This window comes from Vipera berus (genome assembly GCF_964194415.1).
Source record: "Vipera berus genome assembly, chromosome: 1".
Taxonomy (NCBI): domain Eukaryota; kingdom Metazoa; phylum Chordata; class Lepidosauria; order Squamata; family Viperidae; genus Vipera; species Vipera berus.
In genome coordinates, this window is record NC_138202.1 from 159,070,067 (window position 1) to 159,094,165 (window position 24,099).

At 39.7% G+C, this 24,099-nt stretch overlaps 1 protein-coding gene across 2 annotated transcripts in view; it reads left to right on the forward strand.

The window, feature by feature from the left end:
• Nucleotides 1-24,099, forward strand: part of HAT1 (histone acetyltransferase 1) — a 34,745-nt gene that overhangs the window by 326 nt on the left and 10,320 nt on the right. Inside the window, exons 1-8 of one of the 2 annotated variants that reach the window (XM_081319809.1) lie at nucleotides 1,411-1,428; nucleotides 3,847-3,918; nucleotides 6,222-6,297; nucleotides 16,243-16,363; nucleotides 22,487-22,666; nucleotides 22,882-23,003; nucleotides 23,506-23,610; nucleotides 23,907-24,013. In XM_081319809.1, the coding sequence (XP_081175935.1) occupies nucleotides 1,425-1,428; nucleotides 3,847-3,918; nucleotides 6,222-6,297; nucleotides 16,243-16,363; nucleotides 22,487-22,666; nucleotides 22,882-23,003; nucleotides 23,506-23,610; nucleotides 23,907-24,013 (787 nt within the window). In that variant the 5' untranslated portion in view covers nucleotides 1,411-1,424. Of the gene's footprint in view, nucleotides 1-1,410; nucleotides 1,429-3,846; nucleotides 3,919-6,221; nucleotides 6,298-16,242; nucleotides 16,364-22,486; nucleotides 22,667-22,881; nucleotides 23,004-23,505; nucleotides 23,611-23,906; nucleotides 24,014-24,099 lie in introns of those variants that run through there. The other variant, XM_081319808.1, reaches the window with a different exon arrangement.

The following is a 24,099-nucleotide window of genomic DNA, read 5'->3' on the forward strand; positions in this document are numbered from 1 at the left end:
TGCTGGGCGGGAAAAGAGTCTCGTGTATCTCGCTCTTTCTGCCGCGGTAGGGGAAGGAGAACCGTCCCCCGCTGGTGGAAGTGGGAAATGCTTGCCTTGCCCTCCGATTCGTGGCTGTTTCTCAGCTCGCTTTGAAGATCGTTGACTGGCGGAGAGCTAGTTCCCAGACGGCTCGGAGGAGAAAAAGGGGGTGCGCCGGTCCTTCTGGGTTCTTCCCCTGGAGTGGACCTGTGGGTAGGAGGAGAGGTTGATTGGTACCGGTAGTATTTGCCGGCTAGAAGAGAATTAGGCCGCGTGGTTAATGGCAAAGCAGGGGTCCTCAAACTCTTCAGCTCACCGACCCCTTTCTGGGAAGTTTCAGATTGTAGCGTCGACCTCCGTGTATTCCCTATGCGAAAATAATTTAACAAGTATTACTTTAATAGTAGCCTGACTACTTACAACAACAACCCTTTGGATTGTTCCCTTGGGCGTTGATGTTGAGCACTTTGGAGAAGCCTGGTGTAAACTACTAGCTATTGTAGCCCCTTACCTTTTAAGCTGTTGCAGAAATGGGCAACCGTGGTGTGACATCATTATCCTAAACAAAGAGGGTTCTCCAAGTAAATATCTGCACTAAATGTGGATATCATGTTTGAAAATATTGGAGCATATTACTTTACAACGCAGCTTTTCCCAAACTGGTGCTCTCACAATCTCTTGTGTCAGTTGACAGTCTAATACATCTGAATGTCATTAAATTGAGGGGGAAAACTAGTCGAAAACAAACATCCCAGTGCCTCTGTGTAACTTGGGAAACTACTGTTCCTCAAAAGCCCTTTAATTCACCTGCTTATGTTCTTTGAAACTTACTATATTATAACTTCTGTTCTGGTATTAGGCATATGTTTTTGTATCTATTTTGGAATGCAACAGCTTATAGAATCTGTGATAATTCTAAAATATGGGCTTTTACATATCTATAGATAATTTGAGATTTTAGAGCAGAAAATTCCAGTTTTCCTTAGGGTGGTGACCTCTGAGTATTGCAAAGTTCCTGCAGTCAGGAATTAATGAGTGATGAGAGCATTGGGATATAGCACTGAAACACTAAGTACTAACCAGGCCTGACTCTGCTTAGCTTCCGAGATCAGACGGGATCAGGCGTGTTCAGGGTAGTATGGCCGTAGACACTGAAACACTGATTTTGCACATCTACCTTGTTTCTGTCTTCATTCTCACAGGGAGGAAGAAAACTGAAAAAAATACTGATTGAAGCTAAAAATGTAACTTGCAGCGATCTGGATCTTTCCAGATATTTTGAGCCTTTGCAGCATCTTGTCAGCTAGTCTCTATACCTGCTAGTCATAATGGGAGTTGTAGGCCAAAGCATCTGAGAAATCCACGGTGCAGAAAGTTGCTCTGAAATACAAATAACCTCTGGCATGGGTGAGGTTATGGCAAATGTTACAAACCTGAATAAGGCTACACTGCAAAATTCTCTGTTCACAAGGCTAAGTCCAATGAGTAGTGGTTTGTGTATCTTTGCTGTAAGTTTTCAAGCAGATGCTAGATAGCCATATTTCTGGAATAGTTTAGTAAATTTCTGTTTGGACTAGAGAGATTTGGACTAGAGAGCCTTCATTGTCTAATTCATACATTCTATGATTTAATCGCTTTTAGAAGTTTTAGGATGCCAGCCACTGTTGTAATAATTTGAACTCATAGATATAAGTTCTGAAGCAATTCATGCCTCTTTCATTTATTAATTGTGTGAAAGGATCTTTGCATAATTATCAGAGAATAGGGTTGCACTGCCACCCTTTTCTATCAGTCTTAGGTGCAATATTGGTCTTACTTCCTTTGAGTTCAGTATATTAGAGAAGTGTCTTTGCTAAATCTCAGAATAGCATCTGCTCATGTTGCATAGCAAGATAGCATACAACTATCATTATCACTTATAGGTCTACATGGTCATAGGTTGAGGGTCAGTATTATGCTTCCATTTCTTAATTGCCACAAATGTTATTGTGTTGAAGCAGTGTTTCTTAAGCTATTTTGGAGGATCCCAAAAAGTGACACGGATCTTTCCAGATATTTGTTGGTATGGCTTATATTTATTGATATTTACCATATTAACTTAAAATTGACACATTCTTACAATATTTATTGAGTATCAAGGTAACAGTATTAAACTAATTAACAAATACTTTCATAACTATTCTAACAAATTAAAAATAGTAATGAGAAAAGTGCCATTGTTTTACATTTTTACATATGTAAAACAATATCTGACAAATAATTATGAATTTGCAGAATCATGACATAATCTTGGGGATAGTCTCAGGGAGCCTAAGACCACACTCTTAAGAAACACTGCTTTAAGATGCAGTAGCTATTTTGTCAGTCCTTGAAAATAGGTCATATTCTCTATTGCATAATATATTATGGTTGTGAATAAATAACCAGAAAAAATATATATATTATGGTTGTGAATAAATAGCCAGAAAAAAATACCAGGATGAGATTTGTTTATATACATTTATGTCAATCTTCTAGCCCAATATAGGATGAATTATAAATAAATCTGCTAGATAAGTATATTAATAGTTACGGTTTCAGGTGCCTAAGTTACTTTATTCCACTGTGGAATAAAGCAGCAGTAGAACAGACTTGTGATTGCTGAAGTTGAAATTCTGAGTTAATTGGGCAAAATGAAGTGGTCTTCAGAGTCTAGGCACAGGATTTCTAATAACCAAGGAAGACGATGTACCGTACTAAATCTTCTATTTAATGGTTTTCCCATATATAGAAAGTAATGAAAGGACAATAATCTCTCCCAATTTGTTGAGCTTCTAAAAGTACAATGCATCTGTAAGGAATCTGGAGAGGAAAGCTGGGTCTTTCCTCTTGCTTTGAGGCAGAGATTCCCAGAATATGGTGTCTATTATTGATTGCCAGAGTTGATAATTGCCAGCATATGAAGCCAGAGAAAATGGAAGAATTTTCCTATAATTGTGATAAGACTTCTGAAGTTTCAATTTGTTTACAAATTGGATTTTGAGGAGGGGAACAAAGAATTACCCTAGATTTTCTATGGGGATTGATTGGGTGTATAACCAGCTACCGTAAGTCCAATTCTATCTAGCCCTATGGCTTGATGCACTTTTACCTCAGAGGCAGTGAACTGCTCTCAAAATGAAAGGCAACTGGACTATGTTTTTCCCCTGGAGGAAGAAGACATTTCACTTCTCATCCAAAAAGCTTCATCAGTTCTGGCTGGATGTGGGGGAAGGTGATGGAAAGATTAGTTCTGACATTAATTCTTTCCATTCCCCCTACCCAACTATCCAGCCAGAACTGACGAAGCTTCTTGGATGAGAAGCAAAATGTCTTCTTCCTCAAGAGGAAAAACATAGTCCAGTTGCCTTTTGAAAAAGCACTTTTGAGACAGCCATGATCTGGATGATGGAGAATCTCAATAGACACTCTCAAAACAATACCCACTTTTGGAATGTAGTCTTCAATATATTGCACACAGGCTGGCATAACCCTCAAGCCAATAGAAAGTGCACACATTCACAGTAAGAAATTTGATGCCTGAAAGAAAACGAGAATCCACTTGGTTAGGCATATTTTCTTGACCACACATTTTATTTCTGTTGGGCAAATGGCCTAATACAAACATGACATAAGAACTACAAGATCATAGTGAAGAGTTGTGCTTGTTAGACCATCTGTTGAGGTGCTTGTTGCCTTCCTTAATATCTTTGCTTTTATTTAAAATAAAATAACATGTAAGCTAAAATATTTTGTTTAAATGCTTTTATATTGTGGCAAAAACTGATTTAAAATTCTTTTCCCTAGGTCTCTCTGTTATGGAAAAGAAATTGGCTGAGTACAAGTGTAATACAAATGAAGCAATTCATCTAAAATTAGGTAAAATTTTAAAATATAGCTCTGATGTAACCCACTATTTCAGAAGTTTTGCTAAACAAAAAGACTAGCAAAGTAACAGTAGCCTTTCATGTATATAGTGGTATGTGCATGCATCTTTATAGAATTAACGTAACAGTAGAATAATATGGTTCCTGTTTCACTTATTTAATGATTTGTAGCATATCTCTTGCTATGTGCTGAATATGTTTGAATCGAAACTTATTTTGATGAGTATTGAACAGAAAGTAGGTATTTGCCATGAGATGGGTGTTAGAACTGGGCTCAAATTTCATGTCAGCTCAAAATCATCCTGTGAAAAGTTTCTAGCAAAGCTAGAAATGTAAGAGTTATTGCACAGTCTTCTGCTAACACCAGCCTCATTTTGGAATTGCTGATATTTTAAACATTTCCTTAGTTTTGTATAGGTAGTTCTCACTTATCAGTAGTACCAGGAACTCCATTGCTAAGCTTCACAATCAGAAGCCTGAGTGAAGGTCACAAATGGTTATCATATTGCTGTGGGACACAGCGAGCATAACAACTGTGAGCTGGTTGCTCAGTGCTGGAATATAAGGCTTGTCATAAGTGCCCCTCGTTCAGCAAGTGTCATAACTTCAAATGGTTATACTGAACAAGTAGATGTTAAACAAGGACTGCCTGTATTCAGCTGATTTGTGTGCACATTTTTGCTTTTTGATAATGGAAGTGGCAATGTGTGAAGAAGCCTTAGGAATTTAAGACTCTTTAAGTTATATGTAAAAGGGACGTGGTGGCTCAGTGGGTTAGGACGCTGAGCCTGTCGATCAGAAGGTCGGCAGTTTGGCGGGTCGAATCCCGAGTGCCGCGTAACAGAGTGAGCGCCTGTTACTCGTCCCAGCTTCTGCCAACCTAGCAGTTCGAAAGCACATAAAAAAATGCAAGTAGAAAAATAGGGACCACTACGGTGGGAAGGTAACAGCGTTCCGTGTGCCTTTGGTGTCTAGTCATGCCGGCCACATGACCACGGAGATGTCCTCGGACAAGCGCTGGCTCTTTGGCTTTGAAACGGAGATGAGCACCGGCCCCCTAGAGTCGGAAACGACTAGCACGCATGTGCGGGGGAACCTTTACCTTAAGTTATATGTGATAAAACATAAAGGTACTGTGGAGAAAATAATGGAAATAGATTCTTTTCCCTATCACTACATTCTGAATCAGAAATTGTAATAATGTCAATCTGAGAAGTTGTACAGGATGTAATTATTTAATGAACTATATCTACAGTAGAGTCTTAAACTGATTTTCCGTAACAAAGAAAACCTTGCTGTGACATGCATTTGAAACTGAAGAAAACATGAATTTGTTAGGGCTTGAGCAGTTCTATGTTCCCAAAATGCATGGCTAAAGCAACATAGAAGGTTTTGACTTCCCTCTTCCAAGATGTTCTCTTGGTGGTAACAGAAAGCTCTGCTTGCATTAGCTGTTGTGATTCAGGGTCAGCCTGTGGGTTCGGCAGTTGGGTCAGACGACTCAGAGGAGGAGGAGGGGGGGGTGTTGAAGAGCTTGCTGAGGGGATTGGACAGCTTGATGAGAGCCCTCAGCCAGGCCCCTCTCATCTGGTCACGACGCAGACCCAGCTGTGTGAGCCTGACAGCGTGGATGAAGATGACCCACAGCTGGCCCTGTTCAAGGACGCCCGACGCAGGAGGCAGTCAATCAGGAGTAAACAGAGGAAGGCAGTGGGGCACCTTGGAAGGAGGCAGAGAGAAGCCACGCCCTGAACTGTATAAAAGGGGAATGCATGGGAGGGCTGGTTTGCTGAAGGCAACCGCTTGAATAGCTCCTGTTTCATAGTTCGTGTCTTGTTTGCTTTTGTATCCATAAATTTGGTAGGCTTAGTTCCAGCCTCTTGCCTTCTTGTAAAAGGGGTTGTCCCTGCCTTTTCTGCAGGGCCGGTAGCAGGCTGGTACAGAACATTAGCACTTATACTCTGCCAGTGGTGGGATCAGACAAAATATATTTTAATATTCTAGTGAGGAATGCTGAACTTTTACGGGTTCCTAGATTGTCACAATTCCACTGTAATAATGCCAACTGAAATAGTTTACTCCATCCTATTAGAAGTGGCTTCTGGGTGAAGGAGTTGAAAAATATTGGCTCAGTAGTAGATAAGATTTCAGACATGGTGGCATTACCGCACTAGATGCACAGATACTCCTCTTTTTCATACTGCTCTTCCCATTGATACAATTTCTGTAAGTTAACCAAAATATGTGGGCAGACCACTACCAACTATTCAAATGCAACCAACTTTTTCTCATCAGTCCGCTTCCCAGAGGATTTGGAAGATGATAGCACAACATTTCATCCAGAGTTCAGCCATCAAGTCTTTGGGGATGAGTAAGTCATATAAGATATTATAAAAATAGTTTTAAAAGATTGGATTTTGTACCAATGCCATAAAATTTAACAGTAATTTTTATTAAATTGCATGCAGCTCTTTCAATAAATATATGGATCTATAATTATTTTTGCCATATAATTAGCTGAGGTCAAGATCTGTAGAAAGATTGGCCTTGCTTCTATGTTATGCTATTTTCTAAAGTTGTAACAGATTTTAATTTCAATTTATTGAAGTTTTTAATTAGAATAATGAAAATAATATAAACTAAATTCAGAAAGCAAAGTAAAAAAGAGTAAAGTGTAAAGAAGAAGAAAGCAAAAGTGTGTGTATATATATACACACATACACACACACATATATACACATATATATATATACATATATGTGTGTGTATGTATCTTCCAATGTTCATCACAAATATTTTTTATTATATTGTTTTTTTAAGAAAAAAGATACAAAACACAAAGACTTAAGCAAGTGCTTAAAAATATGTGAAAAAAATCCATTAGAAAAATGTAAAGTGTAATGTCTTGTTACACTAAACAGTTACAATTTATACTCGTACACATACACACACACCTATATACACTTGCAAGTAATAAAATACTAGAATTGGATGGATTCTCTAGAGCAGTGTTTTTCAACCACTGTTCCGCGGCACACTAGCGTGCCGCGAGATGTTGCCTGGTGTGCCGTGGGAAAAATTGAAAAGTAATTATAAAATACTTTCTTTGTGTTTATTTGATTCCTATTCAAGAGAATTACTTTATATATAGTCAATATAGGCACAGAGTTAAATTTTTTAACATTTTCTAATGGTGGAGTGCCTCGTGATTTTTTTCATGAAACAAGTGTGCCTTTGCCCAAAAAAGGTTGAAAAACACTGCTCTAGAGTGATATAACATTTATAGATCTTTTGGTGGGAAAACTATCAATTGTACCATGAGATATTTGATAAGGAATATTATAAGAGCATGTAATCAGGCTTATATTGCAGTTATACCTAATGTGCAAATTGTCATCCAAAGTCATTGATTAACGTCGACACAAAGAACTTCACAGCAGTGTTAGCAAATAGATTAGAGCAATTGTTACCGTTTGTTCTTAAGAATGATCAAGTAGGGTTTATAAAAAATTAGGTAAGCAGCAGGCAGCAGGCAGTATTAGATAAGTTGTAGATTTGAATACAGGTAGTCCTCAACTTACGACCACAGTTGAGTCCAAATTCATGGGGATGCTGCAAAGGTCGTAACTGAAAAACTGTCATAAATCACATTTTTCAGTGTTGTAACTTTGAACGGTCACTAAATGAACTATTGTAAGTCGAGTACCAGTGGCCAATTTGTAATCCTGTCATTATATGTGAAAAAGCTTTGACCAAATATATAGATAATAAATGTTTGCTGTGTTAAATAGTTTGGGATTTCCTTTAAAATTCTTAAAATGGATCAAGATATTATATATGAGTCACCCACATCTAAAGTAAAGATTAATGGTTTGTTTTCTGCAATTTTCCCATTATTTAGAGCAGACATGTCAAACACAAGGCCCGCGGGCTGGATCTGGCCCGTGATTGGCTGATATTTGGCCTGCAGGGATGCCCTTGAGATGGCGATCGACTGGCCCCTGCTGTCCCGGCCCTGCCCAGCCTGGTGGCCCCCAAGGCACGTGCACAGGAGGTGAGCATGCGGGGGCCGACAGTGTCTGGTAGCAGGGGCTGCATAGCCCGCTGTGAACCGGTCTGGCCCTCCAGCAGCAGTGGGGACACATAATGCAGATAGCCAGACACACCTATTCTGTCTCACCACTTTTTTGTTGGACAGCAGGTCGCCCCTGATCATCTCCTCAGTCCCCTTATGGGTCTTGCCCTTGGCTTGCAGGTGGAGTGTATTCCCCTCACGCACCTCAGTACCCGCCGCGGCCACTAGCCGCTCAATTAGATCCATTAGGCCCCTGCCCAGAGCTGCAAGCCCACCCAGCACGAAGTAGTTGAAGCGGTCGGCTAGGAAGCCCTGAGTAGAGGTGGTAGAGCACACCCATGCCCAGCAAGCAAAAGGCCACCCCAAGTGGGGAAAGCCAGATCCCCATCGGTGCCATGGCTACCCAGTCCCAGACCAATGGGGATCTGGCTTTCTCTGCTTGGGATTGCTTTTGGTTGCTGGGCATGGGTATGCTCTACCACCTCTACTCGAGTTTCCTAGCTGGCCGCTTCGCCTACTTTGTGCTGGGCAGGCCTGCAACTTTGAGCGGGAGCAGCCTAATGGACCTGCACGAGCTGCTGGCGGCAATGGCCCGAGGCGGGGCCAAGGTGTGTCGAGTGCGCGAGGGGAACAGGCTCCATGCACGGGCCAAGGGCAAAATCTGCGAGGGGGCCAGGGAGATGACCAGCAGTGATCTGCTTTCCAACTGCAAGCAAAAACAGATGGGATGGAGTAGGTGCATCCGGCGGTCTGCGTCACATGCCTCTTCCCCTCCCCTACTCTGCCTGCTGCTGGAGGGCTGGCCTGGTATTCACAGCAGGCTGCAGAGCCCCAGTGTGCCACGGTCATGGGGCTGGCAGGCTGTGGCTGCTGATGGACACAGTCAGTCCCCATGCACTCACTGGCCTCTGTGTGCAGGGGCTGATGGTGTCAGGCCTGCCCCCTGCCTGACTTCACCTTGCCTCACCCTGCAGGACGAGCCTCCTGCCCACCTCCCCACCTGCCAGAGACCCCCTGGATCTCCCCCAACCCTGTGCAGTCCCCACAGGCGTCCCTCCCCACAATCAACATTAACCTGGCCACACCCATCCAGTTAGCAGTGACTACCGCAGCCATGTCCACCTGGCCCCCCTGAGGGCACCACAGTGCTGATACGGCCCTCCATGAAATTGAGTTTGATTTAGAGGATCGAAAACAAGGATGTCCACTTTTACCTTTTTTGTTTTTGTGTAGACCAGGGATCGGCAACCTGAAAAAGGAAAAGAGCCACTGGGAACCGGTTCCATCACACATAAAAAAAAGTGGGAGCCACGTGCGTGCGTCCATGCACGCGCATGCGCAAAAAACGTTTTGTGCATGCACAAAACGGGTTTTCCTTGCGCATGCGCAGACGCGCACGGTTGCCTTTTTTTTTAATGTGTGATGGAACCGGTTCCCGGTTGCGCAACGGCCCGTCTGCAAAGTAAAATTAATTTTACTTAATTTAATTGAACATAAATTGATTTTATTTGCAGATGACATTCTTCTGTTTATTTCTAAACCTTACACTAGTATTGCTATGTTAATGCAAACGATAAATAAAATAGGATATTCCATCAAGTGGTTTAAGTCGGAGGTTATGCCAATAGGTGAAAATCTGATTATCCATCCATTTAAGGAATATCAGCTTCATATTTGTATCAAAACCATTAAATATTTAGGTATGGGTATAGAGAAAATTATAATTCCTATATATAAAGGTTTCTTCAGATATGGGTAAGTGGGAATCATTTAAACCTCACTCTTTAGGTGAATAATCCTAAAATAAATATTCCCATGTTAATTTATATTCTGGGAGGAATTCCTGCTCAAATATGACTTGTTTCGCATCTGTCATTTCTTCATAAGCATCTTTTGAACACTGTCCATAGAAGCAGACATTGTTGATATTGTGGCTACTAATTTCTGGCCCCATTCTTTAAATATCTTTTTAGTACTTAAAAATAAATCCCAGTACTGATCAAAACCAAAAACAAATTTATACTTTCCCCCCCTTTTGGCCTGGAATCTTTAGTCCTCTCTTGTGTCCAATTTCTAAAAACATAAAGTCCCCAATCTCTGTTATGAAATATAGTAGACAAAATACTTTTTTTTTCCATGGAGATGTTTATTTTACATAGTTGGTTTCAAAATCTTACACTAAAAGTTTCAATATTCAAAATTTACCTGGCCCCTTAATTTGCTTATACTGTAGTATAATTTTCTTAGATCCAAATCTGCTTTACCTTTTTGCCATTCATTTAAAATTATTTAAGCTCTTTACTTGTTAATTTCTCTTTTGTTCAGAAATGAAGATAGACTCATGAAATGGCTTTTCAAACATGTTCTAAAGAACTAACAGCTTTAAGATGATTAAATAGGGAATTTCTGAAAGTGATTTGAAAGCAAGGTTAGCAAACCTAGTGCACGTTTAAAAGGTTCCATGTAAGTGTGAGCTTGATAACTCATCTCTTTATCTCCCGTTGTTTGACTCTTCGTTCTGGAGTTTTATCATGAGGAGCAACTGTGTAGAGCACATGTCCTCTCCTTGTCCAATCAATCAGAATCAGAATAGATTCTGGAAGGGGCCTTGGAGGTTTTCTAGTCCAACCCCCTGCTCAAGCAGGAGACCCTATACCAGTGATGGCAAACCTTTTAGAGACCGAGTGCCCAAACTGTAACCCAAAACCCACTTATTTATCGCAAAGTGCCAACACGGCAATTTAACCTGACTACTGATGTTTTAATTTAGAAAAAAACAACTCATACATTAACATCTTTTGTGTTAAGAAAAACACAATAACAGAACTTTAAATGATACAAACAACTTTTTATTGAAAGGTAAGAGTTTCCATTGGGCATGCTTTTGAACAATTAATGTAATTTTTGCTGTTATATGCATGCTGATAATTTGTCTAACCTTGGTTCATACTTTGTAAGTTTGAGAGCAACACATGCAGCACTCAGGTCATCTGTTAGCTCTGTTTCTGGTGTCAGATTTGATATAATTCAAAGCTGAAAACAGCTGCTCACAAGCATAAGATGATCCAAACAAGGTAAGGAAAGCAATCCCAAATGTTTTCATTTACTTAAAATTATTTGGCAAAGAATTCCACACTTTAAGGATTTCATTTTCAGAACTAACTGTGCTCTCCTTTGTCATCCCTCCTGCTGTTTTCCCTACACATTGTAATTGTTTGTTCAGTACATTGAATTGTAGTGTAAAATCTGTAAATAAAACATGAGGTTGGTAATCCATGCCATATCAGTGAGCTGTGGATATTCCTGCCCCTTTCCATTCATAAACAGCCTAATTTCATGCAAGAAGGCTACCAATCTTTCCAGGACTCATCCTCTGCTCAGCCAGCGGACATTATTGTACATAAGTAAACAATTATACTGTGCTTGAACCTCCTCAAGAAGTGCTTGAAACTGTCAAAAATTCAGAGCATGAGCCATGATGTAGTTCACCATTTTTGTGACATCTTTGAGGATATCGTCAAATTTTTTGCTGCTTTCCCTGGCACAAAGAGCTTCTTGATGTATAATACAATGGAACTGAATGACTTGACGTTTTGTTTCTTTAATAAAGAACTGTATGAAACCAGATGTTGCCCTCACCATAGAAGGTGTCCCATCACTAGTAACTTAAACCACTTTTTCTGGTCTTCTGTCTTGTGACAAAAAGGCCTCCTTCACAGCATTGTAGATATCTACCCCTTGTGTTCTTTCAGGCAAAGACACCAGTTTCACCAGCTCTTCTCATGGTGTCACCAACAGCATAACGCAAAATTACTGCTAGCCTTGCACGATTATTTATAGCTCTGCTTTCGTCCAAGCACATGGAGTAACAGGCTGCCTTTTGTAAGTCAGTGGTGAGCTGCTGACTAACATCACTTGCCATGCGCTGGACTCGATCTTTAACAGTATTTCTGCTAAGTGGCATCTCAAAGATGCGTTGAATAATTTTATCCTTGTTTGGGAAATCATGTAAAAGGGAATTACTCCCAGACAACATGGCTATTTTGATAATATCCCCATCAGAGAGGGGCTTACCATGTTCTACTATGCACAGTGAAATTTGAAAACTGGCAGCTGTCAGATGATTTGTTCTAGAAAGATAGTTGCAAAACCTAAGATACTGGGAATGGTGTTTCCTCAATTTCCCTTCAAGAAACACTCTTCTTTCAGTTTCACCAAGCTTGGCAACACTTTTGTGGTTGGTGTCAAAGTGCCGTCTGACACTTGACGTCCGACACACAACACTTTCATTACACAGAATAAATAACGCTTTCCCATTGCGTTCAATCACTCCAAATGACTCTGTCCAGGCCTCTTGGAATGATCTTCCACTATCTGTTTTTACTTTTTTTGCTGTACTCGTTTTTGTGTGTTCAAGACTTGGAGTCTACAAAAACACAAAATTTAAAAAAAAATGAAGCACCCAATACAAATGTATCCCTATACCAAAAATAGCTAATACTATTAGTTAACATTACAGAAATGGATATTCCCTGAATCAACAATCTACGGCAGTGATTGGCTGGCTGGCTGCATGAGCGGCTGGAATATAGGAACATAAGAAGAGACCGCTGGATCAGGCCAATGGCCCATCTAGTCCAGCTCCTGTATCTCACAATGGCCCACATCTATAATAAGGAGGTAGCACATACCCATCTGGGCTAGTAACCCGTGATGGACTTTTCCCCCAAACATTTGTCCAATCCCCTCTTAAGGGCATCTAGGCTAGATGCCATCACCCTGTGGCAAGGAGTTCCACAAGTTAATTACATGCTGGGTAAGTGGATCTTCCTCCTTTATTGAGCAGGGAGAGAGCAACTGGTCTTCAGCACCCCAGCAGTGTCTTTCCTAGTGGCTGTCTGCTGGTGTTCTTTTGCTTCTTTTTACATTGTGAGCCCCTTAGGGAGAAGGAGCAGTTAGAAAAGTGAAATATAAATACTGTCAATAATAGTAATACTGTGCAAGATTGTATCTATTGTTTTATTAAGCCAGCAGTATCCTAGTTGGATGGGGCGCGTTGGCTCAGTGGGTTAGGATGCTGAGCTTGTCGATCAGAAGGTTGGCAGTTTGGCTGGTCGAATCCCGAGTGCTGCGTAACAGTGAGCGACTGTTACTCGTCCCAGCTTCTGCCAACCTAGCAGTTCGAAAGCACGTAAACATGCAAGTAGAAAAATAGGGACCACTACGGTGGGAAGGTAACAGCGCTCCATGTGCCTTTGGCGTCTAGTCATGCCGGCCACACGACCACGGAGACGTCCTCGGACAAGCGCTGGCTCTTCGGCTTTGAAACGGAGACGAGCACCGGCCCCTAGAGTTGGAAACGACTAGCACGCATGTGCGGGGGAACCTTTACCTTTATCCTAGTTGGATGGCTGCATCATGCTGCATTTCAGGGGTGCTCAAACTTTTTAAACGGGGCCAGCTCATTGTCCCTCAAAGGCACCTCACTCAGTCTCTTCCCCCACTTACTCCGTCTCTTTCAGAGGCCTCTTGCTTGCTCACTTACTGCTCTGTCGCTTCCAAATGCCACTTGCTCGCTCATTCGCTAACTTACTGCCCCGTCGCTTCCAAGTACCACTCATTGACTCACTCACTGCCCCAGAGCAGAGCAGCCCGGCCCTGCATCCCTCTGACTTTCTAGTAACGAACTCTGGAGAACTCTGTGCTGGGGTGACAGCGCACATGCCCGCAGAGAGGGCTCTGAGTGCCCCCTCTGGCACGCCTGCCATAGATTCACCACCACTGCCCTATACTATTTCAGACTGCTGGCTGTCCAGTCTTTTCTTAAAAAAAACTCTACTGATGGAACAACTACAAAGTCTAAAGGCAAGCTGTTCCACTGGTTAATTATCCTCACCGTTAGGAAGTTTCTCCTTAATTCTAGATTGCTTCTCTCCTTGATTAGTTTCCATCCATTGTTTCTTGTCTTGCCTTCTGGTGCTTTGGAAAATAAATTGACCCCCCTCTTCTTTTTGGCAACCTCTCAAATACTGGAATACTGCTATCATGTCACCCTAGTCCTTCTCTCTAGACTGGCCATACCCAATTCCTGCAACTGTTCTTCATATGTTTTTGTGTCCAGGCCCTTAATAGTTATAGTTGTTCTTTGCACTTTTTCCAGAGTCTCAACATCTTTTTTGTAATGTGGTGACCAAAACTGTATGCAGTAGTCCAGGTGTGGTCTTTCTAAGGATTTATAAAGCGGTACTAATATTGCATGTGATTTTGATTCTATGCCTCTGTTTATACAACCAAGGATTGTATTATCTTTTTTGGCTGCACGTGCACACTGCTGACTTACAGTATGTTTAAGTGATCGTCCACTATGACTCCAAGGTCCCTCTCACAGTTACTGTTCTGGAGCCAAGTTTTACCTAATCTGTATTTGTACCTTTGGTTTTTTCTGCCTATGTGTAAAACCTTGCTTTTCTCCACATTAAATTTCACATTGTTGGATAGGGCCCATTGTTCAAGTCTGTCAAGATCCTTTTGGATCCTGAGCTTGTCTTCTGTGGTGTTAGCTATTTGATGAATTCGCCTTTTATTCCCTCCTCTGTCATTTATAAAGAAATTAAAGACGGAATCTCGCGGCACCCCACTGCTTACTTCTCTCCATGTAGATGTAGTACTATTAAGGACTAGTTGAGTACAATTTGTCAGCCATCTATCTAGTGGTAATGCTGTCTATCCCACATTTTTCCAGTTTACCGAGAAGTAGGTTGTGGTCTACTTTGTTGAATTCCTTGCTGAAGTCAAAGTATGGTACATCCACAGCATTTCACTGGTCGACTAATTTAGTTACTTTGTCAAAGAATGAAATAAGATTGAATCCAAACAAGACTGGGTAATTATTGTCCATCATATGGTCTGACATCTCCAATGTTGTCTAACAGTATCATTGTCCATGAAGATACAAGTTTGCAACTTGATACTGCTGGATGGGCCTTTCACCCAACCTCAGCTGGTGCATTAATTGCTATCTTACCTAAATTTAAGGACTTTGCAATATGACTTACACCCACATTTTAACTTGCTTAAATTAATACAGTGTGCTATATATGGTTGCCTATGAACACCACCCAGAAACTTCAGAATGCAACAGCAGCCTGACTACTAGCCAGCCTGCATCAATTATAAGCACATTACACATGTGTTCTAGGCCCCACACTGGCTTTCTGTTGACTTTAAAATTCTATTTTTGACCTTTTAAATCCTGGACTTGGGTCTAAAGCATTGTCAGGACTATTTTCAATCTGCTACAACTTTTGTAAATTGCTTAACCTGAATATTTAGAATATTTGACTTTGATTGCTGCCATCCATTTATTTATAAGTTTTTAAAATTATTTTTGTAATTGTTTTTATGTATTATATGTTATATGTGTATTTCATTGATTTTTATGCTATAATATTACAGCATAATAATGTTTTGTTGCTAGTGCCTGAATACATTAGGGAAGCTTATAAAATAATACTAAAAGATTTTTCTCTGGGTACTCATGGCAAATGAATTATAATTTCAATGAGAAATAATATCTTTGTGATTGTGTTGGCACACCTCAGCAATGATTTGTTCTGTGTTTCTAGCTGAATTGTTTTAGGTGAATAAATCACAATTTGAAACAATTACGGTATTTGTCAATTGCATCCAAGTGACTTGGAATCATATATAAATATTAATGGTTTTCAGGTTTATTCTTGGTTCATTGGGGTTGGGTTTTATTAATCTGTTTTAACCTATTTTTTAATGTGTTTTAACTTATTCATGGGCATTTTGTTTAATCGTTTTTAATTTTTGTATCTTGTTTTTTAATATGTATTGCCCTGTTCACCGCCCTGAGTCCTTCGGGAGAAGGGCGGTATACAAATAAAATTAATAATAATAATAATAATAATAATAATAATAATAATAATAATAATAATAATAATAATAATAATAATAATAATAATAATAATAATAATAATAATCCTCTACCAAATTCAGTAACAAATCCCCAGAGGTACAAAGCAAGAACAACTAAAATTGAAATAATGAAATCAGAAGTTGGCCAAACAACTCATCTACAAGATGGTCTTGCTCAAGAAACTATAATTAATTAAAAAAAATGTGGATTACTGTGATGTATGATAATTGTCTTGGGAATTGACTAGTTTTCAACTGTAGACAGGTGTTTCAGTAATTGAATTTGTGTTTCTCCTACAGTGAGGTTGCCTTTGGTTACAAGGGACTGAAGATTCTTTTGTACTACGTCGCTGGTAACTTGTCAACACTCTTTCGCATTGATTATACATCAAAAGTTAATGAGAATTTTGAGTGTGTGGAGGTAAAATCAAATATTCAGATGTCATCTAAACTCGCTAAGGTTGCTTCTCTTCAACTTTTTATGCTCACATGTTTATTTTCAAATCCTTCACTATTGATTGTGGCTTAATCAGGCTCTTTTGCTTAATTTTAAAATGTGATTTAAAATGTGTACAAAAATTTTCCATTGTAACGACTCTGAACACAGTAACTAAAATGAGTAGAGCTATTTAACATTTTTTTCTGCTTAAAAGCAACATTTTATATATTTTATTATTGTCCTCAGACTAATGTTTAATGAGTATTGTAAACAAGCTATGAATTTGTCATCCTTTATACAAGTAAATTGCATACGCATCAGAAGTCTAACATTATTTCATGCTTCAGGTATAAACCCCTGAAGAACTTCTCACTTATATGGTTGTATTTATTTGTATCTAGTAGTTTGAAATAGAACTGATGTAAAACTATAATTTGTCTGATCTCATGGGCCACTTCAGAATTACCACATGGCAGCTCTTAATGTAAGAAGTTCTATTTTATATTGCTGGCCATTTCTGAGTATTGTGAGAATGTGATAAAGCTAGGTTTAAGGTAGGAAGCTACAGCTCTCTTTTCATCAGGACCAAACCATTGTTGCTTTTTAGCATTTGATATTGGTATTTTTAATTATCAGAACTAAAGTAGACTGTTGGTTGGGCTCAAGAATTCAAACTGTTTCTCAGGAATCTTTTTACTTATGTGCTGGTACTCTTTTTTTTTAACTTTGAGTACCAAAACTAGAAAGATGGGCAGAATGCCCTTGGAATGCTTTCCATATTGCAGAGTGATTTAGATGTATTTTTGTTTATATTTTCATATTTTTTGACATTGAAAATTAAGATAAAGGTACCAGTTTATAGATTTAGGCTAACAATATGTGGAAAAAAACCTGAGCCGTAAATATATTATTTTATTTTTAATGTGGGGGAGGGGAGTTTTGGAATTATGTTAATAAAACATTACCTCAGTGTTTACATTGAATCTGCTTTTAGTTGTCCACAATTTTGGCAACCCAGACCAGCTGGTTCAGTTGATGCAAAAAATGGTAGGCTGTTAACCAGCGCATAAGACCAGAAACATTAGCCTGAGTTATTGACAATGGCTTGTTTTTATGGCATTTTACCTATATCAATAGTTGGCTTGAGTACCTTGTGAGCAGAAAAATGGGATATAAATCAAAAGGAAGAGCTACAGTTGCAAGAAAAAGTATGTGAACCCTTTGGGATTACGTGGAGTTTTGCATGAATTGGCCATAAAATGCGCTCTAAACGTCATGTAAGTCACAACAATAGAAAAACAGTTTGCTTAAAATAATACTACACAAACATTAGCTGTTGTCATGTTTTAATTGAACATAAGATGGAAACATTCAGGGTGGAAAAAGTATGTGAACCTTTGGACTTAATAACTGGTTGACCCTCCTTTGGCAGCAAACGTTTCCTGTAGTTGCAGATCAGACCTGCACAACGATCTGGAGTAATTTTGGACCACTCCTCTTCACAAAACTGTTTCAGTGTAGCAATATTCTTGGGATGTCTGGTGTGAATCGCTCTCTTAACGTCATGCCACAGCATTTCAATCGGGTTGAGGTCAGGACTCTGACTGGGCCACTCCAGAAGGCGTATTCTGTTCTGTTGAAGCCATTGTTTTGTTGAATTACTTGTATGCTTTGGGTCATTGTCCTGTTGCATCACCCATCCTCTGCGGAGCTTCAGTTGGCGGACAGATGGTCGTACGTTTTCCTGCAAAATGTCCTGATAAACTCTGGAATTCATTTTCCCATCAATGACAACAATCCGTCCAGGCCCTGAGGCAGCAAAGCAGCCCCAAACCATGACGCTCCCTCTGCCATGTTTTACAGTGGGGATGAGGTTTTGATGTTGGTGTGCTGTGCCTTTTTTTCTCCACACATAGTGTTGTGTGTTTTTCCCAAACAACTCAATTTTGGTTTCATCTGTCCACAGTATATTTTGCCAGTAGTGCTGTGGAACATCCAGGTGCTCTTTTGCAAACTTCAAACGTGCTGCAATATTTTTTTTGGACAGCAATGGCTTCCTCCGTGGTGTCCTCCCATGTACTCCATTCTTGTTTAATGTTTTCCTTATTGTAGATGTGTCAACAAAAATGTTAGCATGTGCCAGAGATTTCTGTAGGTCTTTAGCTGACACTCTTAAGATTCTTCTTTACCTCATTAAGCATTATGCGCTGTGCTCTTGCAGTCATTTTTACAGGACGACCACGCCTAGGGAGAGTAGCAACAGTGCTAAACTTTCTCCATTTGTAGACAGTCTGTCTTACCGTGGACACATGAACATGAAGGCTTTTGGAGATATTTTTGTAACCCTTTCCAGCTTCATGCAAGTCAACAATTCTTGATCGTAGGTCTTCTGAGAGCTCTTTTCTGCGAGGCATGGTTCACATCAGACAGTGCTTCTTGAGACCAGTAAACCCAAAACAGGTGTGTGTTTTTAAAGGGCAGGACAGCTGTCAGCAACACATCCAATATCATCACACTGATTGGAGTCAAGGTTGGCTCACTCCTGGCTCCAATTAGCTCTTGGAGAAGTCATTAGGCTAGGGGTTCACATACTTTTTCCACCCTGCACTGTGAATGTTTCCATCTTATGTTCAATTAAAACATGACAACAGCTAATGTTTGTGTAGTATTATTTTAAGCAGACTGTGTTTTTCTATTGCTGTGACTTACATGACGTTTAGAGCGCATTTTATGGCCAATTCATGCAAAACTCCACGTAATCCCAAAGGGTTCACATACTTTTTCTTGCAACTGTATCTTTTTCAGATCAATGCTGACTTTCATGAGCCTAATAATAGGATTTTTAACATGGTGGGATAAAAATGTATTACAGAATAATACTACATTAAAAATAGCAAGGTTTTCGTTTCTTCGCCTTCTGTTTTTATTATAATAGTTTATAAGCGTTACATTGGCAACTGTAGCACAGTTAAATAAAGGCAGGCTTCTTGTATTTTTACACACATAGATTTAGTTTAGAAAAAAAAAGTCTTTTGGCCTTGTTCAGACTACTTTAATCAGTTCCATAAGATGAAAGCAAATTTGTAGAACTGTGTACCTTAATTACACAACAGCATCTTAGAAATATAAAGTTGATATATGAATGTTAATAGCATCAAGGGGTTAAGAATGAAGTATGCAATGGCTGAACTCTATCCATACTCTGCATCCCAAAATATAGCTAATAGTGAAGTATTATTCATTTGCAGGTGCATTGCTTCTACTTAGGGGGATAACAGTTGAAAGGACTGCCATTAGCTGTGTGTTGTATTAGCCTTTTGTAGTGTATTTTGTCCTAAGCATCTTAATTTCCCAGTTTTGAATGCTAAATAGCAAAGGTCTTGGTTTAGAATTAATACTCATCATGCATGTAAACGGTGTGAAAGAGCTGCTTAGTAAGTTAACACAAAGTGTTCTTGTGTCAATCCTTATGGAAATAGATACAATACAAACATTACAGCTGAACTCATGACAAACTCCATTAAGTAAAAACCTGGGCTCATTGTTCAGAGCATGGCTTGAATAGAATGTAAGCTCATTTTGTTGAATGTAATGTCAGGCTTTTAGGAGTTGTATTGAGGGGGAAGGGTTTTGTTAAGTTGAGACCAATTCATTAAGTTTTATTGCCTGGTGAGAAGCAGCAATACATTATTGTTAAACTTCATCAGATATTCATGGCTAAAGAGAAGTAGTAAATGTATTCAATCAAGTGGCCGTTTGGGGGCCTGAAAAGGATTATGATGTCTGCTCAGCTGATAGTCTATCACATTTACTTTGACTATTTAATAAGGCTACTCTTAATTCAGTTTCTGGTTATAAAATGTGTACTGTTTTCCTCATCCTTTGGTTAAATTAGATTTTAAAATAAGTTCTCTAGATATAGTTGTTTGCAGTCATTAAATTGCTAAAGTAATTTGAGGTAGGACAGTATTTTCTGGCCTTTCTTGATATTTTCACGATTGGATTTTTCTTGAGTTGATCTTCATACTGGGGCTATCAAGCCCTAGTTTGTTTGGGTTGCTTTTGCTTAGCTTCAAGGGTATAAGAATAGATGGAATGTGCACTGCTCAGAAATAGCAATCATATGGAGGGTATCTCTTTTTAAATTTTCTTTTTTGTTACTGGTTACATAGTGCTGGCCAAGCGCACAACATAATCCCATGCCATTCACACGACTGTTGCAGCATCCCCATGATCACGTGATCAAAATTCAGATGCTTGGCAACTGGTTCACATTTATGGCAGTTGCAGTGTCTCGGGGTCATGTGATCACCTTTTGCAATCTTGTGACAAGCAAAGGAAATGGGAAAGCCAGATTAATTTAACAGTCTTGTTACTAACCTAACAACTGCAGTGATTCATTTAACAACTGTGGCAAGAAAGGTCATAAAATGAGGCAAAATTCACTTAACAATCGTCTCACTTAGCAATATAAATTTGGGGCTCAATTGTGGTCATATGTTGAGGACTTCCTGTACTGGGACTAGGAAATATTGCGTTTTTTCTTAAAATAAAAATGCAAATGTATTCTTCAAAATCAGTTTTTTTTATTTTTTATTTTTTTTTAAAAAACAACCCTTTTCTGTAATTTCTGTTTTCTCTGGGGGGTTTTTTTAGTTATGACTTTGATTTATAGATAGTCCTTGACTTACAACCATAATTGACCCCGAAAATTAGGTCATAAGTTGTTACGATAGTTAAGTGAAGTGCCTACGTGACTGCCTTGCTCAATGACAGCAATCCTGGCTCTCGCCATTGCGGTTGTTAAGCAGACCCAGCGACGGAGCAGCAGCTCCCGTTCTTGCACAAAAGAGAACTGCAGAGCTGGGCTGGAGAAAAGAAGCTTCGATCACAAAGATCAAAGCAGTACAATTCCCTTTCCCTTCGTGGCCAGAAGGGAACTTCGCCCCAAATTCCAAGCATCATTTTGTCACAAAACATTGGCGGCATTGGGCATTTGGAGCCAGCCCCACCAATGAGAGGGAGAATTGGGTGCAAAACACACACACACACACACACACACACACACACACACGCACACACACATGCTGCAAACGTTCCATGCCAAAATCCTGTTTGGATTTCAGCCTGGGCTTTTTCAGCCGGTCTTCCTGAAAGCAAGACTGCTTGGCAGACAGACCCCACCTTGTGCGTCAGGTGAAATCAATCCCAGCAGGCAGCACTCTTACTCTCAAAAGAGGCCGGGTGAAAAAGTTCCTTAGTGTCCCCGGTGTCCTTGATAGTAAAAAGACTGCTTGGCAAAGAGACCCTTCTCTGCACAGGATGAAACCCACCTGGTGGACCCCCTTGGTTGCTGTCGAGGAGGCTGGATGAAAAAGCCCTCCTGAAATCCAACCTTGGATTTTGTGACAGATCCGTTTTCAGCCAGCCCCGAGAAACCAGAGGGAGTCCTCTCCACAGGCACCAGCAGCTCGCCATCTTACCTGCTGGGGAAGCCAGCAGGGATGGTATGGCTGGTGCTTCACACGGCGATCACATGATTCCAGGGTGCTTGGCAACCTGCCTTGAGTGCAAACAAGTTGCTAAGTGCCCGGATTGCAATCATGGGGCCGCCAGGGTGCTGCAGTGGCCATAAAATTTGGGCACGGGTCGTAAATCTGTTCAGCTCTTATCATAATTTTGAATGGCCACTGAACAAATGGTGCTCAAACGAGGACTACCTGTTTGATTTCTTAATTATTTTTAAGAAGAAATATTGTCCAAGTATCAGCGTTTCCTTTTATGAGTAGCTGACACCTATTTCTGTTTGTATTTTGAAGAAATCATTTCATCTATTTTACTACAATCCCCTATCCTCCAGTAAACAAATTGCAAAATAGCTAGGGTAAATGTTTTGCTAAACTAAATGTTTTGCTTAAGTACCCATTATTGAGCATCAGTGATTGTGTGTGTGTGTGTGTGTGTGTGTGTGTGTGTGTGTATGCAACTTTCTGATGAATTTTAAGAGGGATTCCTTCAAGGGGTAGATATGAATAATATTAGTTTACACTTAACCTTCCAGTAACTGAGCTTACATTCTCATTTCTTTTCCTTCTTTGTTTTCAGGCAGATGATGTGGAAAGTAAAATTAGAGAAATTATTCCACCAGGCTTTAGCAGAAGTGTAGATGACTTTGTATCTTTGCTGGAAAAAGAAGTTAACTTTAAGCCGTTTGGGGTATTATTGCATACGTATTCTTTGCATAGCGAAGAAGCAGGTGAAGACATAACATATCAAATCTACAAGGTAAAAAAAAAGACATGTTTTGCCCAAAGTGACAAGTTTTCATGACAACTTTTAAATGACATTCAGTTAATTGCTTGTGATATATGTTATTTGGAGGTCATATCACTTTTTTGTGCACTCATAGTTGCCTGCCAAAGAATCTGAATATACCCTCCTAAGAGCTCTTTTCACATCTGTGAAGAGTTTCACCTGACTTCTTCTAGCTTTTTCCCTAGGCTGACATGACATGCCCAGGCTTTCGAGAGTATCATGAAAGGCTTCAGACCTTCTTGATGTGGTTTATTGAAACAGCGAGCTTTATTGACGTGGATGATGAAAGATGGAACTACTTTCTAGTGTAGGTACAATTCTAAAGCAATAGTGGACCTTATTACCTCTATAAAGGCTGCATTTTAATTGTGGCTGGCCAATTATTGGGACAGTACAATGATACTTTTCTCAGGACAGGAAAAACTATTGTTTATCAAGCTGGAGTTTGCATCCATTATGTTTTGCAAGACCTTGAGAATAGAGCCAAATTAAATACTGTTGTCCACTGGAGCTCTGAATGTAGGGCTTAAACAGTAAAATGAGCTTTGCCTGTGTTTTCTTTTACTTGCCACCTATTCATCGTTATAATAGGCAAGTGTGGTGAAGTGCTGTAAAGAGGTCTGATTTATCCAAGTTGCTGCACACCAATTAAGTGAATTGTACATTCAGAACATAGCAGGTGTACCCATTGGGCCCTCACAGAGTAGCTTGCTGACACTGAAAATTCAGTCACAAAATAGAAAAGAAAATGGACACTGCATGGGAGCGCGACTGTAATTGACCTGCTTGGCTTTCTGTTTTATCTGCAGATTTGAGAAGTATAATAAGGATGGAGCGACACTCTCTGCGACTGTAGGCTATATGACAGTCTATAATTACTATGTGTACCCAGACAAAACCCGGCCACGTGTAAGGTAATTGGAAGCATAACATGTGCCTTGCCTTTTATTTCAGCAAGAGAGGACTGTTGAAATTCCCAATAATAGTTGATAATGGTTTTAATTTTGGTTTTAATTTGGGGGGGGATTCTTTTATTCAAGATTTTGGTTAGGTTTGCGTTTTTAAAAATGTTGTTCTTTCCATCTAAAGTGGGAAAGAATCTCAGCGTTACTTGTATATGAAACCCTATATATAACAAATCATTGAAAATAAGTTTCAAAAGTAAAATGTACAGCTTTTAGTTACCTTTCCCCCCGCCTTCTTCCTGTAGCCAAATGCTGATATTGCCTCCGTTCCAAGGAGAAGGCCATGGAGCTCGGCTATTAGAAACTGTCCATAGATACTACATGTCATCTCCTACAGTGCTTGATATAACAGGTATGTGAAATGAATCTTTATTGAAGCTACCAGCTTTTGAAATTCATCTGTCAAAATGAAGTGAACTTTTAAAGTTCAGCTAAACA